This window comes from Crotalus tigris, unplaced genomic scaffold, assembly GCF_016545835.1.
Source record: "Crotalus tigris isolate CLP2741 ecotype Arizona unplaced genomic scaffold, ASM1654583v1 scf7180000018690.2240587, whole genome shotgun sequence".
NCBI lineage: Eukaryota > Metazoa > Chordata > Lepidosauria > Squamata > Viperidae > Crotalus > Crotalus tigris.
In genome coordinates this window covers 1,299,852-1,313,183 of record NW_024097149.1, presented here as the reverse complement: position 1 = coordinate 1,313,183, position 13,332 = coordinate 1,299,852, and the positions used below count along the sequence as shown (strand labels likewise).

At 35.6% G+C, this 13,332-nt stretch overlaps 1 protein-coding gene across 3 annotated transcripts in view; it reads right to left on the bottom strand.

The window, feature by feature from the left end:
• Window positions 1-13,332, bottom strand: part of PIK3CA (phosphatidylinositol-4,5-bisphosphate 3-kinase catalytic subunit alpha) — a 46,665-nt gene that overhangs the window by 8,488 nt on the left and 24,845 nt on the right. For all 3 annotated transcript variants that reach the window (XM_039355419.1, XM_039355417.1, XM_039355416.1), the window contains 14 exons: window positions 12,575-12,680; window positions 12,223-12,375; window positions 10,796-10,930; window positions 9,908-10,032; window positions 9,199-9,280; window positions 8,668-8,832; window positions 7,935-8,038; window positions 7,430-7,601; window positions 6,747-6,853; window positions 5,075-5,196; window positions 4,056-4,134; window positions 3,260-3,430; window positions 2,310-2,427; window positions 1,241-1,392 (listed from right to left, as the gene is read on the bottom strand). In XM_039355419.1, the coding sequence (XP_039211353.1) occupies window positions 1,241-1,392; window positions 2,310-2,427; window positions 3,260-3,430; window positions 4,056-4,134; window positions 5,075-5,196; window positions 6,747-6,853; window positions 7,430-7,601; window positions 7,935-8,038; window positions 8,668-8,832; window positions 9,199-9,280; window positions 9,908-10,032; window positions 10,796-10,930; window positions 12,223-12,375; window positions 12,575-12,680 (1,791 nt within the window). The remainder of the gene's footprint in view (window positions 1-1,240; window positions 1,393-2,309; window positions 2,428-3,259; window positions 3,431-4,055; window positions 4,135-5,074; window positions 5,197-6,746; window positions 6,854-7,429; window positions 7,602-7,934; window positions 8,039-8,667; window positions 8,833-9,198; window positions 9,281-9,907; window positions 10,033-10,795; window positions 10,931-12,222; window positions 12,376-12,574; window positions 12,681-13,332) is intronic.

The following is a 13,332-nucleotide window of genomic DNA, read 5'->3' as shown; positions in this document are numbered from 1 at the left end:
CTTTTTTTTTTTTTTTGCACACGGTGGCAGAGGCCTAAAGCGAAAAGGTTTTATAAAACCCAGCTGAAGGCCTAGGACTGGGGCGACGGAGCGCGTGCCCACAGAGAGGGCTCTGAGTGCCGCCTCTGGCACCCGTGCCATAGGTTCGTCACCACTGCTCTATATAGATGCCATTCCATTGAGGACTACATGTTGAATGTGGTTGGTCAGCCAGTTATGAATCCATCTGGTGGTGATTCTGTCTAACCCACATTTTTCTATCTTACCTAGTAGTAGGTTGTGGTCCACTTTATCAAATTTCTATGTTGTTTATGTGGCTTACAACATTAAGAAGACATATAAAATATATGAAATGAAAATATCTCGGTTGCTATGCCAAATTAAAAATTGTTGCTTTCCAAAAGAATGTACAACAGAACCTTGTTATTTTCTAAAGAATAAGAAGGTCATGCCTAATCTGTTTTCAGGGGAAAGCCGTTCTACGTTGAAGGGGCTGCCACTGAGGAAGTCATCTTCTGGGCCCCAATTTCCCTTGAGTAGTGGGTACCTGTACTACAAATACTCCTCTCTAGCTAAATTATTTAGAGCAGTGTTTCTCAACCTTGACAATTTTAAGGCATGTGGACTTCAACTCCCAGAATTCCACATGCCTTAAAATTGTCAAGGTTGAGAAACACTGATTTAGAGTGAGCAGGTTCTGCTTGGAGAAGATGATCCTAAAAACATGAAGGACCTAAACCATAAATCACCAACAGCTTCAATTATGTCAATTTCCCACAAAGTAAGGGCAACTGTATTATGCCAAATATTCTTGTGATAGCTAAACTTTTGAATTCCCTTCAAGGACAGCCACATGTAAGGCAAAGTGCAGTGAACTGAAAGATAAGGAGGATGTGAGTCAGCACCTTCAGTATTTGGTAACATTGTTTTGTGGTAATCTCTCTGTGATCATATAGTAGACTGTTGCCCTTTGGCTTCTAGCCTGCTTTTCTCTATTACAGTAACAACAGCGCCTCACAGGCATATGTAATTATTTTCTAAAAAGCTTAACTGAATTATTTTCTAAAAAGCTTAACTGGCCCAAATTGTTGCTGCTACCTAATGCATAAGGTTTTATTCAGGAAAACTCAAGGCAACTCAAATTCCATTTTCTCTATAAAACATAATTTCATGTTGTTCTACTGCCCTGCAACACTAAATATGGTCAGATCAAATAGCATTTTTATTACAGGTTACTCACCTTTCAAATTCTCTTGTTTTGGTACATTCTTGTGCTCCTTTACTAATCACTATTAAGAAATCTTGTGTTAAGACAAATGGCACACGCTCCCGTTTGTAACCAAACTTCTTCTTTTTGTGATCCAAAAAGTGTCCAAAATCAATGTGAAATAGCTGTGGAGAATATATTTCAGATTGTTACTAATATGAAGAAAGAGCAAATGTTAATTTGCAGAGAAGAGCGAGAAAGATCATAAGGGGGCTGGAGTCTAAAACATATGAGGAACGGTTGCTGGAATTGGATATGTCTAGTTTAATAAAAAAAAGAGGACTAGGGGTGACATGATAGCAGTCTTCCAATATTTGAGGGGCTGCTACAAAGAAGAGGGGGTCAACTTATTTTCCAAAGCACCTGAAGCCAGGACAAGAAGCAACAGATGGGAACTAATCAAGGAGAGAAGCAACCTAGAACTAAGGAGAAATTACTTGACAGTGAGAACAATTAATCAGTGGAACAACTTGCTTCCAGAAATAGTGAATGCTCCTACATGGGAAGTTTTTAAAAAGAGACTGGACAACCATTTGTCTGAAATAGTATAGGGCTTCCTGCCTGAGCAAGGGGTTGGACTAGAAGACCCCCAAGGTCCCTTCCAACTCTTTTATTCTGTTATATCTGCTCAGATGTTTCAATCTATATGCCAGGGTACAAAACAATTCTATATACATTAGTGCTCTTCAAAATGTATTAGAGAACTCTGGCATTTATTAGAGGTTTGTTTGGAAAACCTTAACTATGCGGTGGGGGAAGATTTCCACAAAACAATGAAGTTTCCAGTGAAATGAAAAATATTGGGTAAATTCTAAAGAACGTTCTCAGGTCACATTTGTAGTGCTAAGGTCTAAGTTTCTTTGCTTGTGTCTCATGTGAATGTTACTATAGCTAAAGGTTTCTACAATGCAAAGAACATAGGATACATGTCTATAGGATCCTCAATAGATGCACAAAATATATCTCCAAGATAGAAAACATGACAATAATTGCACCCCGTAAATAAAGATACTGAAAGAGAACATATTTTAAATATTTTTACCTGTCCATCATCTTTTACCATAATATTGCTATTATGACGATCACCAATTCCCAATATAAAAGTAGCTACACAATAGCCAGCACATGACCGAGTAAACAAATCGATAGCTGGATCATACCTAGGAAAGATAAAAATGTTAGTTTGGGTAAAGACTACTTTGTTATTTTGGATGTGTCAAATAATGTAGAATAATTATTAATTGTTGTAGCTATCTTGTAATAATCTTACAAACATTTTTGGCAAAGGAGAAAGTTTTTTATTTTTGAAGATTTTCAAGGTTCATTTTCAATTAAAGTATTAACAGCATGATTTCTAAGTTAACAAAATATAGACAGTGCAAAATCGTATGTACACTATATTGAGTATCAAAGGAAAAAGAAAAATTGCTTTACTTATGAAAACACAACCAAGAAGATATCACAAAAATCTCTTACAGACTGACAGAAAATAATCACTTTGCGTTTATACTTGTCCAGCAATCTTCCAACACTGGCAGACTTCAAAGGAATCCTGCTGTCCAATAACTTGGTGATGAAATAACAAACCTTATTATATCTACGCTGTAGATCATTATAATAGATTCCAGTGCTAGCTTTTTTGAGCTATCCTCCAAAACAACTTTTACAGTATTTTGGCATTTTCCAGCTGCCAACACCCACCATTAATATACTATCTATCATATAAATGCAACCGAGCTTCTGTAACATTTACAGAAAGATTTTTCAGAAGATAACAAGGTTGTGCATGGTGTTATATCACCCTAACTTCACATCTCAAGGAAGCTGGATGATCAGAACCAATCATCCAATGGGTTCTATACTTATTAACATGTTCAATGTCCTTGGGTTGTGAGCACAATATGTTTTTAGCAAAGGAAAAGCTAAGGTGATGAGCTCCATCAAGAAGAGACGATTTAAATAAAAATAAAAAAGGTTAGTTATTCAACTCACATTTCCCCTTTGTTCTTGTCTTTGAGCCACTGGTGTAATGTGTGGCTGTTGAATTGCAGCGCACCTTTAAGGCCACCCTTGCATTGGATTTGCATGATTGTATGTGAATTTCTCACAACTTCAATAAGCCCCACACAATCACCAATGGATAAGCATCCATAAGGTAGCATCCTACAAAAAAAGGAACATGACACTTTTTGCTTTTGTTTTCCAATACAGTGGTCAAAATATTAGTATATGAATATGTCCATCAAACAAAATGCATAGGTACACAACCCTACGCAATAACTAGGTTTGGGTTTTCTAATACAACCTAATTAACGTCACACCCATCGTTGAGTTATATTGTCATTAAGAGATTTTAAAGAATTGTGCAAATAGTTCCAAGGGCTCAGGCATATATATATTTCTGTATTTCAAACATGAGCCACTCACGTCATATTTGAAATAGAGAAGTTTCAAACACAATTTGTGGTATAGGGTAAGATCTGTTCTTTCCTATGAAATATTCCACTGTGTATGCCCAACAGGGTTTTTCACAAATGTGTACAATGGAGATACACCAACATTAGAAACCAGTGATACTTTCCTGAGCTGCTTGAATGAAAAAAAAAATATGCACAAAGAAAGAGGCTGCAAACAAATCTGAAACATTTGCAAAATCGATAATGCCATATAAATGTTGATGTCATGTAAAGTTAGCTGCAAACTCTTGATCAAGATCACATTCTTTATTAGACAGAAACGGAAAGGAAAAAGACAAATAGAACTATTGGCAGAATTTACGAATACTTGCCTAAGATCAAGGCCTTGGTTTTGCCAGATGTTCTCCATAATTCGAATTATTTGAAGCGTGAGCATATCCTGGCGTAGGTCTGGATAAAAAATGCATTATGTAAAGGATGAATTTTAGAAAACTGAATATAGTTTTTAAAACTTTGTTTTTTTTAATATAAGCAAATGTACAGTATTTTTTATTAAGATTACTTTAAAGAGTGTTAAACCAGCTGGTGTTAAAATCCAATTTTTAATCCAGGGATGTTGAGTTGCGGAATAACATTTACCAACTTTGTGATAGACACTATGGGGGGATAGAGGCAGAGATGACCAAATATTATGGTCAGTTTCAATTTCAAGAAAATAACTTCATTGACCAGATAAAGGTATTTCTTTCGTGATACTATTAGATCAGAGTAAAAGAGAACAGGAACAAGTAGCCCTGCCCCTGCAACGGCTTCTCTGTTGAACAAAGCATCTATTCCACCCAATGCTTCATCAAGAACACTGTAAGATCCCCAAACATTTAGGAGGAAGTTCAACTATGCTGGTAGCATTGTTCCCTTGGCTGAAAGTTCCCCTCTTCACCTATTTCTCATCCTATCTCAATTCTCTGTAAACCAATTGTTCAGATACAAAGTACCAAATTCCTTCTTCTGTTTTTTTAAAAAAAGAAATTTGGAGTATTGCTACAATATTATTTTCAAAATGAAAAGAGGTCTCTCACATAGGATGCAATAAGTATAAACTGGTAGAAAAGATTATCTTCCTGCTCTGTGTGAAACCTTCACCTGATACCATTATGCTAAACAAGCATGAATAAATTTGGATTTAGAAGGTTAAATAAATACCTTCAGAAAATAATCTGATATATATCCTGGGATGCATAGGGACTACAACTGTGTGAGCGTCCAAAGGACAGAAATTCATGTGAAATGAATATTTATGCTGGGATATAAACTCTGAATTGAAGTGTTTCAGGCAGGATAATGAAAACAACAAAGCAGAAATTACAACAAAAAAATATTTTTTTTTTACCATCCCCATTTTTAAAGATGATCTCATTGTTCTGAAATAGCAGCTCAGACATGATATCTGGGTTTTCCCAATTAAGCCATAATGGCCTTTTGGCAGAAGACATAATCCTGCATTCCTCAAGCCTACAAAGAAATAGGTAACTGTTTAAGCATGTGTGTATTCGAGTAGACATACATTATTAATTTTCTGTAGATCCCTTAGAAGTATAGTAGATTTAACTTTTTACTTCTAATGATCATTCTCTAATTATAACATGGACAAATGAAAATGTATAACTGTGAATTGGTTTTAACCACAAAACATATCCAGTCTAAAACAACAGTGTCACTACTCATGGCATGAACCAAAAACTGAATTGGACTCTATGGAAACATTTGTTGGATAATAATTCACAGAGATGCTATTTTGAAGAAGTAGGCTCTCCTTAATTAAAATAAGCAAATAAAACCATGAGATTGCCTTCTGATTAACCCAATTTGATTTTGGAGCAATTTAGAATTTATTAGAACAAAACTTATAAAACAGTTTTAAATAGAGTATCATATATTGCTAATGCTTTGATCAATTTAATTTTATATAAGTGTATTTATTGCAACGTTACAGTGTTATACTCTGCTATAGTGAAATAGTTTTATAGAACACAGAACATAAAGGCACATGTTTGACTTGATCTGGCTTCAGCTTTGATCAATTTTGCAAGTATCAGTGTCAACTGAAACTAGTTTTCCATTTGGTTTTATTGGTGCACTAATACAGAATTAATTTTATTTGGAACGTTCCTTCTTAAATAGAGACTCAAAATGAAAAATGGACTTGAATGTAGATAATCCAAATAAAGCATGTTATTTAGGTACAATATATGAGTGTAAAATGAGGTTGCAACAGATTCTTCTGACTTTACTTTTCCAAGTTTGAAACATTTCAAATTTGAAATATTTTGCATACTTTTACTTCTAATCAAAACAAAACAACTGCAATTGACATATGTATAAGTAGTTAGTAATAGGAAAGATACAAGAAAGCTAATTAAGAAGCATAGGTTCAAAGAACTTAGCAATGATAGGTTTAACAACCTATCAGTATAGTTTCAGTTTTAATTTGTAGACCTTAGGATTTAACTACAACCAACTAACTCCAGTCATGGAATAAAAATGAAATCTGAGTAGGATACCAGAAACGTGGTGGCCAATAGATCATGAGATATTCTTTCTAGGTCACTAAGACATCTATGCCGACTCAAAAAGGGGAAACTACTTCTTCCTGGGTGTTAAGGAGCACACTGATTACTTTTTTCTAACTCTTGAAGTCTTCTATATATTTCATTGCATTGTTTGAAATAACTAATAAAGATATTTTATTTTATTTATTTTTTCACACAGCTTTTATTCATTTGTTATGCTCTCATTATTACAAAATGTAACAATTACTTTGCATCATGTTATTTTTTTCTAAGGTTTCCCACTGGTTTTTTCATGCCAATAAATTTAAATTTCTCTTGGGCCACCTTAGCTCAACAGTCTTTATCCCACGAGTTACAGGATCAAATCAGGATGAAGGAGACAAAGGGAACTCATACTTTGAGAACTCATGTGTCGATAACCATCCTCAGCATCCATTGTTCGTATTCCACGTACATATTTATGGCTCTAATTTTTGGGAAGGAAAAGAATACCTCAGGGTTCCAAGCTGATGAGCAGGATTGAGAGGAGATATGAAGCCCTGCAGAGCATCCATGAAGTCTGGCCGCCTCATCTGCTCCACAAGGAATTTCATCTGTACCTGTTTAATGACAGCAGTTTAGTGACAGTCCCATATGTGTCAAAAGTTTTACTTTTAGCACAAACACCAGCATGGTATTTGAAGCATTCCAAAGGGGAAACAATACAGCAAATTCTACACACGCTGCTTTCTAAATATGTAGAGTTAAGAGCCAGATTGGTGTAGTGCAGTGTTTCCCAAACTTGACAATTTTAAGGCATGTGGACTTCAACTCTCAGAATTCCACAGCCAGCATTGCTGGCTGTGGAATTCTGGGAGTTGAAGTCCTCATGCCTTAAAATTGTCAAGTTTGGGAAACACTGGTGTAGTAGTTAAGGTGCTGACCTAGAAACCAGGCATCTGTGAGTTCTAGTCGTACCTTAGGCATGAAAGCTGGCTAGGTGACCCTGGGCTAGTCACTCTCTTTAAGTCACCTTACAGGTTGTGGGGAATATAGGAGGAGGAAGGAGAGCTACTCATGTTCGCCACCTTGAGTTACTTATAATATAATAAAGGCGGTATGAAAATCAAATAATAAAATAAAAACATAAAACATACCACAATCTTAAACCTTGTTTGGCTCATGCATAAGTTTACCTTTTGTGTTTCATCCTTTTTCTCCTGTTTAAGGATATCGGTGAGGTTAATCAATTTTTCCATAGCTTCCACTTGCCGGCTCAGATGTTTTAGGTACATTCCACATGCTCGGCAGTAGGAATCCAAGAGCAGACCAAACCTCTGGCTCACATTTTTATTGTGCATTTCAGACCTAATATAAAAATATCTTAAGTAATGATACAGATTGCTAAAGATGTTCATAAACACATTCAATTTTATGTTATAATAATGCTTTAATATCATCAACTTTTTTGCATTTATTTTAGAGCCAAAAGAATTACTGGAAGGTCTTGTTTATCAAGTATATTTTCAACCATGTAAAACATTAAAAAAATTAAAACTATTTAAAAGCTTCTTATTCACAAGATAGTTAAGCTTAGATTCCTTGCCTTATAATAAAAGGTATTATAATGTAATACTCTTTAAGGGATATGGGTAGTTCAGAAAGTTGAAAAATAAAAAAAATAAAAAAATCTAAACTTACTTTAAATGCCAAAAGAAGAAGTGTCCTATTCTCTGATTAGTCAGTGCCTTCTTGAGTAAAAATCTTACCAAGAGGTTATCCAAGTACTGTTCATACTTCAGAACCTAGAGATAATGGGGAAATTGAATTGTGATTGGCATTATCAGTATTTTCAAGGCTGGAACACCCCTGATGACATCAGCATAGCTATTTGTGTACAAGTAGTCCTTGCTTAATGATAGTAATTGGAACCAGCTGCAACAATGCAACTCTGAGCCTGTTGTAAATTTTCTGAATGACGAACACATGGAAGTGGGGACAATGTGATGGCAACAACTACAAAGATCTGATATAATCCCCCTCATTTAGCACCATCGTAATTTCACTGAACAAGCAGTCATTCAATGATGACATCCTGTACTATGTTTTCTGACTGATACCTCTTAAGCAGGTATTGGGTTTGGTTATTGAGTGGGCTAATGATTTAGGATTTTATTTCATTTTTTTATGATGCTTAATTGTGAACTGTAGATGCTTGTATCTTGTGCAGCAATAACGTTTCATATAGCTGCCAATAAAAGTTCTTTTCAATTATATTTTTCCTGGCTCTCCTCTCAGTAATTCCGAATCACTTTTAAAATTTCATGAGAAATGTTCTGTCATACTGTCCTCGGGAAATTTCATCTAACTATATAAATTTTTGAATGCCTGTACATATGATAGAAGCACAGTGAATTCAAACAGAACACAGTACCTGCACCAGCTGAATCAAGTACTGAGAGAGTTTGTCATCTGTCAAGTATTTTTCCAAACACCGAATTGCAAAGGCTCGCACCATTGGGTCTGGATAATTGCAGTCCAAAAGCTCCATTGCTTGCTCAGGCCTGATTTGAGGCCAATCTTTTACCAAGCAGTACATCTGTGTGAGATATAGTAAAGAGAGCAATATCATGCCTACAGTCATGAAAACAAGCTTCTGAGTCAGACCAAATTCTTCTCAGGCTAATACCCTGCTTCCAACAGTGGACAAACAGATATCTTTAGAAGGGCAGTAAGAGGATATAAGATAATGACTGCCTTTTAGTTCATAGTACTTGGTAGCTAATGGTGCCCCAATAGGTGGATGCTCTACCTACTCAATATGCCCAGTAGCCCCAGACAAGCTTATCATATTATCTCATATTGCATCAGATATAATATTATAGCATTCTACTATAATGAAACATTAAAAGTCCTGCTTAATAAAGACATTTTTAAGGCTTTTGTTCAACAACAGAGTTGTTACCTGGGTTACTTCATCCCTGGAATTCCATTTAACAGACAAAAGAAGTTTAGGTAGGATTTCTGGCATAGATACACAGTAGTGCCTGAAAAAGGAGATGAAGATAAGTATATTGCACAAATAATTCTATGTACTACTTCTGTATGAAATTCATATGAAACATGAAATAATATATTAAACTAAGGATCGTATTTTTTTTTTAAATAAAGTTTGTTTGAATATCAGCAGAATGCCTATGAAAAGAATACCTTGTAAGTCTTAAGGCAGGACATGGGCCCATAATCCAGAAAAGATATATAACATCAGTGTCACCAATATAATCTCAAAAGACCTTGGTGGTTTTAAGTAAAACAGATTTAGATCACCTAACACATTTAATGCTTTAGGAATAATCTCCCAACTGGAACTGAACCTTGTATATTTAGAGGACTAATATGTTGCTTAAACAAATGCAGATAGCACAAGCTACTCCCTAGTACATTTTCTATTCCTACCTACAGTACAGTCTAGGAGGTTTACTTATTCATTAAGAAAATTGTTATGGCTGTCTAATTTACTCATAGTGACTCTGGGCAGCTTATCGAAATAAAACTCCATATTAAAAAATTCAATAAACTCTACCCAGGTTGGGGCAGCTGGGTCATATCTAAGGACCATAGACACAGCTATGCTCTGTAATATCATTTACGTACTGAAAAGCTGGTTGTCATACCTGTGGCTCCAAAGGAAGTCTTTTTCTTGTTCAGTTATTTCAGATAAGGGGTCTCTAGTACAGATTGCCCGAAGCTGCTCTTTATCGTTGTCTCTTAACTCATTATCTCTAGCTATTCTGTTACTCTGTTGAAGAAAGGAATACATAGAATCATTCATAAAATGACCACCGTGTTCAAATGTTTTTGTGTCCAAAAGTGCTCAAAAAGACTTATTTTATCTTCTGAACTAGCTGATGGAAAACTGTGCTTGGGAATATTTCTGTCGTGGGTCTTAAAGGTTTGTAATGGTAAAAGTGTTTCTTTGTTCATCACTAAAGAATGTACATGAAGTTCAGGAGATCTTCAAACAGGTTTTGATATTTCCTCCAATGGTTCAAAAATACAACATTATAGACATGAAAGATTTAACATTTTTTCCCACTATGATATAATTTGTCGAACTAAAATCTGTGGGTTTTTTCCATAAATCAATAATCTTTCACATATTTTTTTTAAAAAATATGAATTTATTTAAAATAAAAGATATTCAATGACTTAATATGGAATTTTATCCAAAGGAGGGCAATAATATTAATGAGCCTGTTTGGAGTTTTCAGTCAGGTGAGGACTCAGGTAAACAGTAGTTTACTTGGTTTCTCCAACAGGTGAATACAGATAGTTACAATTTTGTTAGATCAGGTCACAACACTGAACTCATACTATTAGTACTATATAATTTTGAATTTTGCATTTTGAAGATGTAAAGCAACTGCTATATTATTTTGGTACCTAAAGAGCAGGTTGATAGCTATATTTCTATACACAAAGGACCTAAAAGTTTGCTGTGGCTCATTGTTCATGTTTTTAGCCCCAAGAAAACTAGGGAAGAAAAATAAAAAAGTCCTCACCAGCCCTGCATGGTTGTAGTTAAATCCTTGTTCTCGAGAAATAATCCAATTGGCATGTTCTTCTATTACTGACATGTCAGGAAATTTGACAGGACTGCTAAACCAATCAAATTCCAGTTCCAAACATGGAGTTTCCTAAAGAGAAAACATGTTCTTTCATTTATAGGCAGAAATAGAGTGAAAATAGAAAACTTAAAAGAACTAAAATGTTTAACTGCCTTAGATCATAAGTACTGTTTCTTGCACAGAGAAAATAGATATATCTGTTGAAAGTTGGAGCATGAATTTCTCCCCAATACTTTTCATATCAATTAGTTGTTGTTTTGCCTGTGTATTACACGGAAGAGCCATGTGAATCCTAACTACGACCCAAAATATTTTACAACCTTATTATTGTAAAAACAGAACGATACACAATTTTTCTGCTCAGAATCACATTTGGCTTTTGAGTGACAAGAACTGGCAAAAAAGTAAATGAAGCATGGACAAAAATGAAACTTAATTTAAGCAAATTTTAAAATTAATTAAAACTAAATACAATTAATATTATTCTGCAGATGGTTGACAATTTCTCTCTTCTGTAACTTTAAAAGTGATGGTTCGCCTAGCTTGAAGAATAAATGAGGCCAACCAAATCTTTCAAGGATCTTGAATCTATGATGGGGTATTTTACAGACTATTATTAGAAATTATGATCAAAACCCGATTTAAGACAATAAAGTAAGCTAGAAATTGGCTAGAAATATATTATTATAAACACAGTAATGTGAAATCAAAGCAGGTATTTCCTTTCAGAGGCATTGAAGTCTTCCCAAGAATTTAGAATGCTAGACGACCTCCAAGGTCCCTTCCAACTTTATTATTATTATTATTATTATTATCATCATCATTATAGTTTACATGCAGATCCAACCTCTGTGGCCTATTGTAGTTGACAGATGGAAATTTTTTCAATGCACAGATTTTCTAAGTGCCATCCAAAATTTGTTGTTATGATGCCCAATATTGGGGCCACCAGTTATTTATTTGTATCCCACCTTTATTATTTTTATAAATAACTCAATGCTCCTTCTTCCTACTATTTTCCCCACAACAACTCTCTAAAGTGGGTTGGTCTGAGAGAGAGATTAACTGGCCCAAAGTCACCCACCTGGTTTTCCTAAGGTGGGACTTGAACACATATTCTCCTGCTTTCTAGCCTGCTGCTTTAACCACTAGACTAAACTTCTCTCCAGTTATACCATAATTTTTCAGCTTTGATTTTCAGATCTTGGTATTTCTTGATATTCTCCAGTTCTTTGTCTTCTATTCTTCTCTCCCCTGATATTATTGTTATTATTATGATTGGTCGCATAGTCGGTCAGACGCTTAGACCAAATTTGACATTTTTGTCTATCAATCGAGTCCTTAGTATTATTATTATTTACCTTATTTGGGTTGGATCCGGTGACTCCAATGGGATTAAGAAGGTCTTCCAACCCATGGGGTACAGGCCACAGATTCAGAGCCATTTTGCCAGAAACAAGAGTGTCTGTGTAATCAAACATGTTAATATTTCCCCACGCCAATGGGCAGTGCTCCTTCAAAAGAGCAAACAATCAGTGTTTAGTCTCCTCTATTAGTAAGATATTGCAAGCTCAGATTTAAAGGAAACAAACGAGGAAACATAAGTCACAGTGGTACTTTTATCAACCAAGACAGCATAAATGTTGAGAATATTTTTTAAAAAACATCAGTTCGCCCTACTTCATTTCTAATAGTTGATGAGAAGAATTTTACCTCCTTTGCACCCTTTCTGCCTTTAACAGAGCAGATAGAAAGGCAAAGCCGAGCAGCACGTGGAAGATCAAGAACGAGCATCTCATATTGCAGCCATTCATTCCATCTGAAAGATAGGTGTTTATTGCCAAATATTTTTCAATGACATGGTAAATCAAAAATTGGCAACAAAGATTTTCAGTGGTGACCAATAACTTTCTGGGTAGAATTCAAGCAGCTTATTTATTTATTCTAACGGGCAGGTACAGCACAATCACTGGTCACCTAGAAAGCCCTAAAGAGGCTTAGCAGCTGATTTCAACAAGAGCTAATCCTGTTATTAGAAGCCTAGGCAAATTTTAATTCCTGCAAATTTGCAGGAAAGGCTATTCTGAGTGTCCGTTCCATTTTGAATGCAGCTCTGTTAATGCTAGCCAGCATGTCCTATGCCCGTGGTGGCGAACCTATGGCACATGTGCCACAGGTGGCACGCAGAGCCCTCTCTGTGGACACAACGCGCTGTTGCCCCAGTCTTAGGCCTTCAGCTGGGTTTTATAAAACCTTTTCGCTTTAGGCCTTCACCACCATGTGCAAAAAAAAAAAAAAAAAGGTTCAATCAATCAATTTTAACTTCCGTGGGAAAAAAAAGATCTTGCAAAGTTGGAATTGATTGATTGAACTTTTTAGTCCCACCCAGCCTGCCGTTACCACCACAGCCACGCCCATGCAATGGGCCATGCCCACCCAATGGGCCACACCCACCCCATGGGCCACGCCCA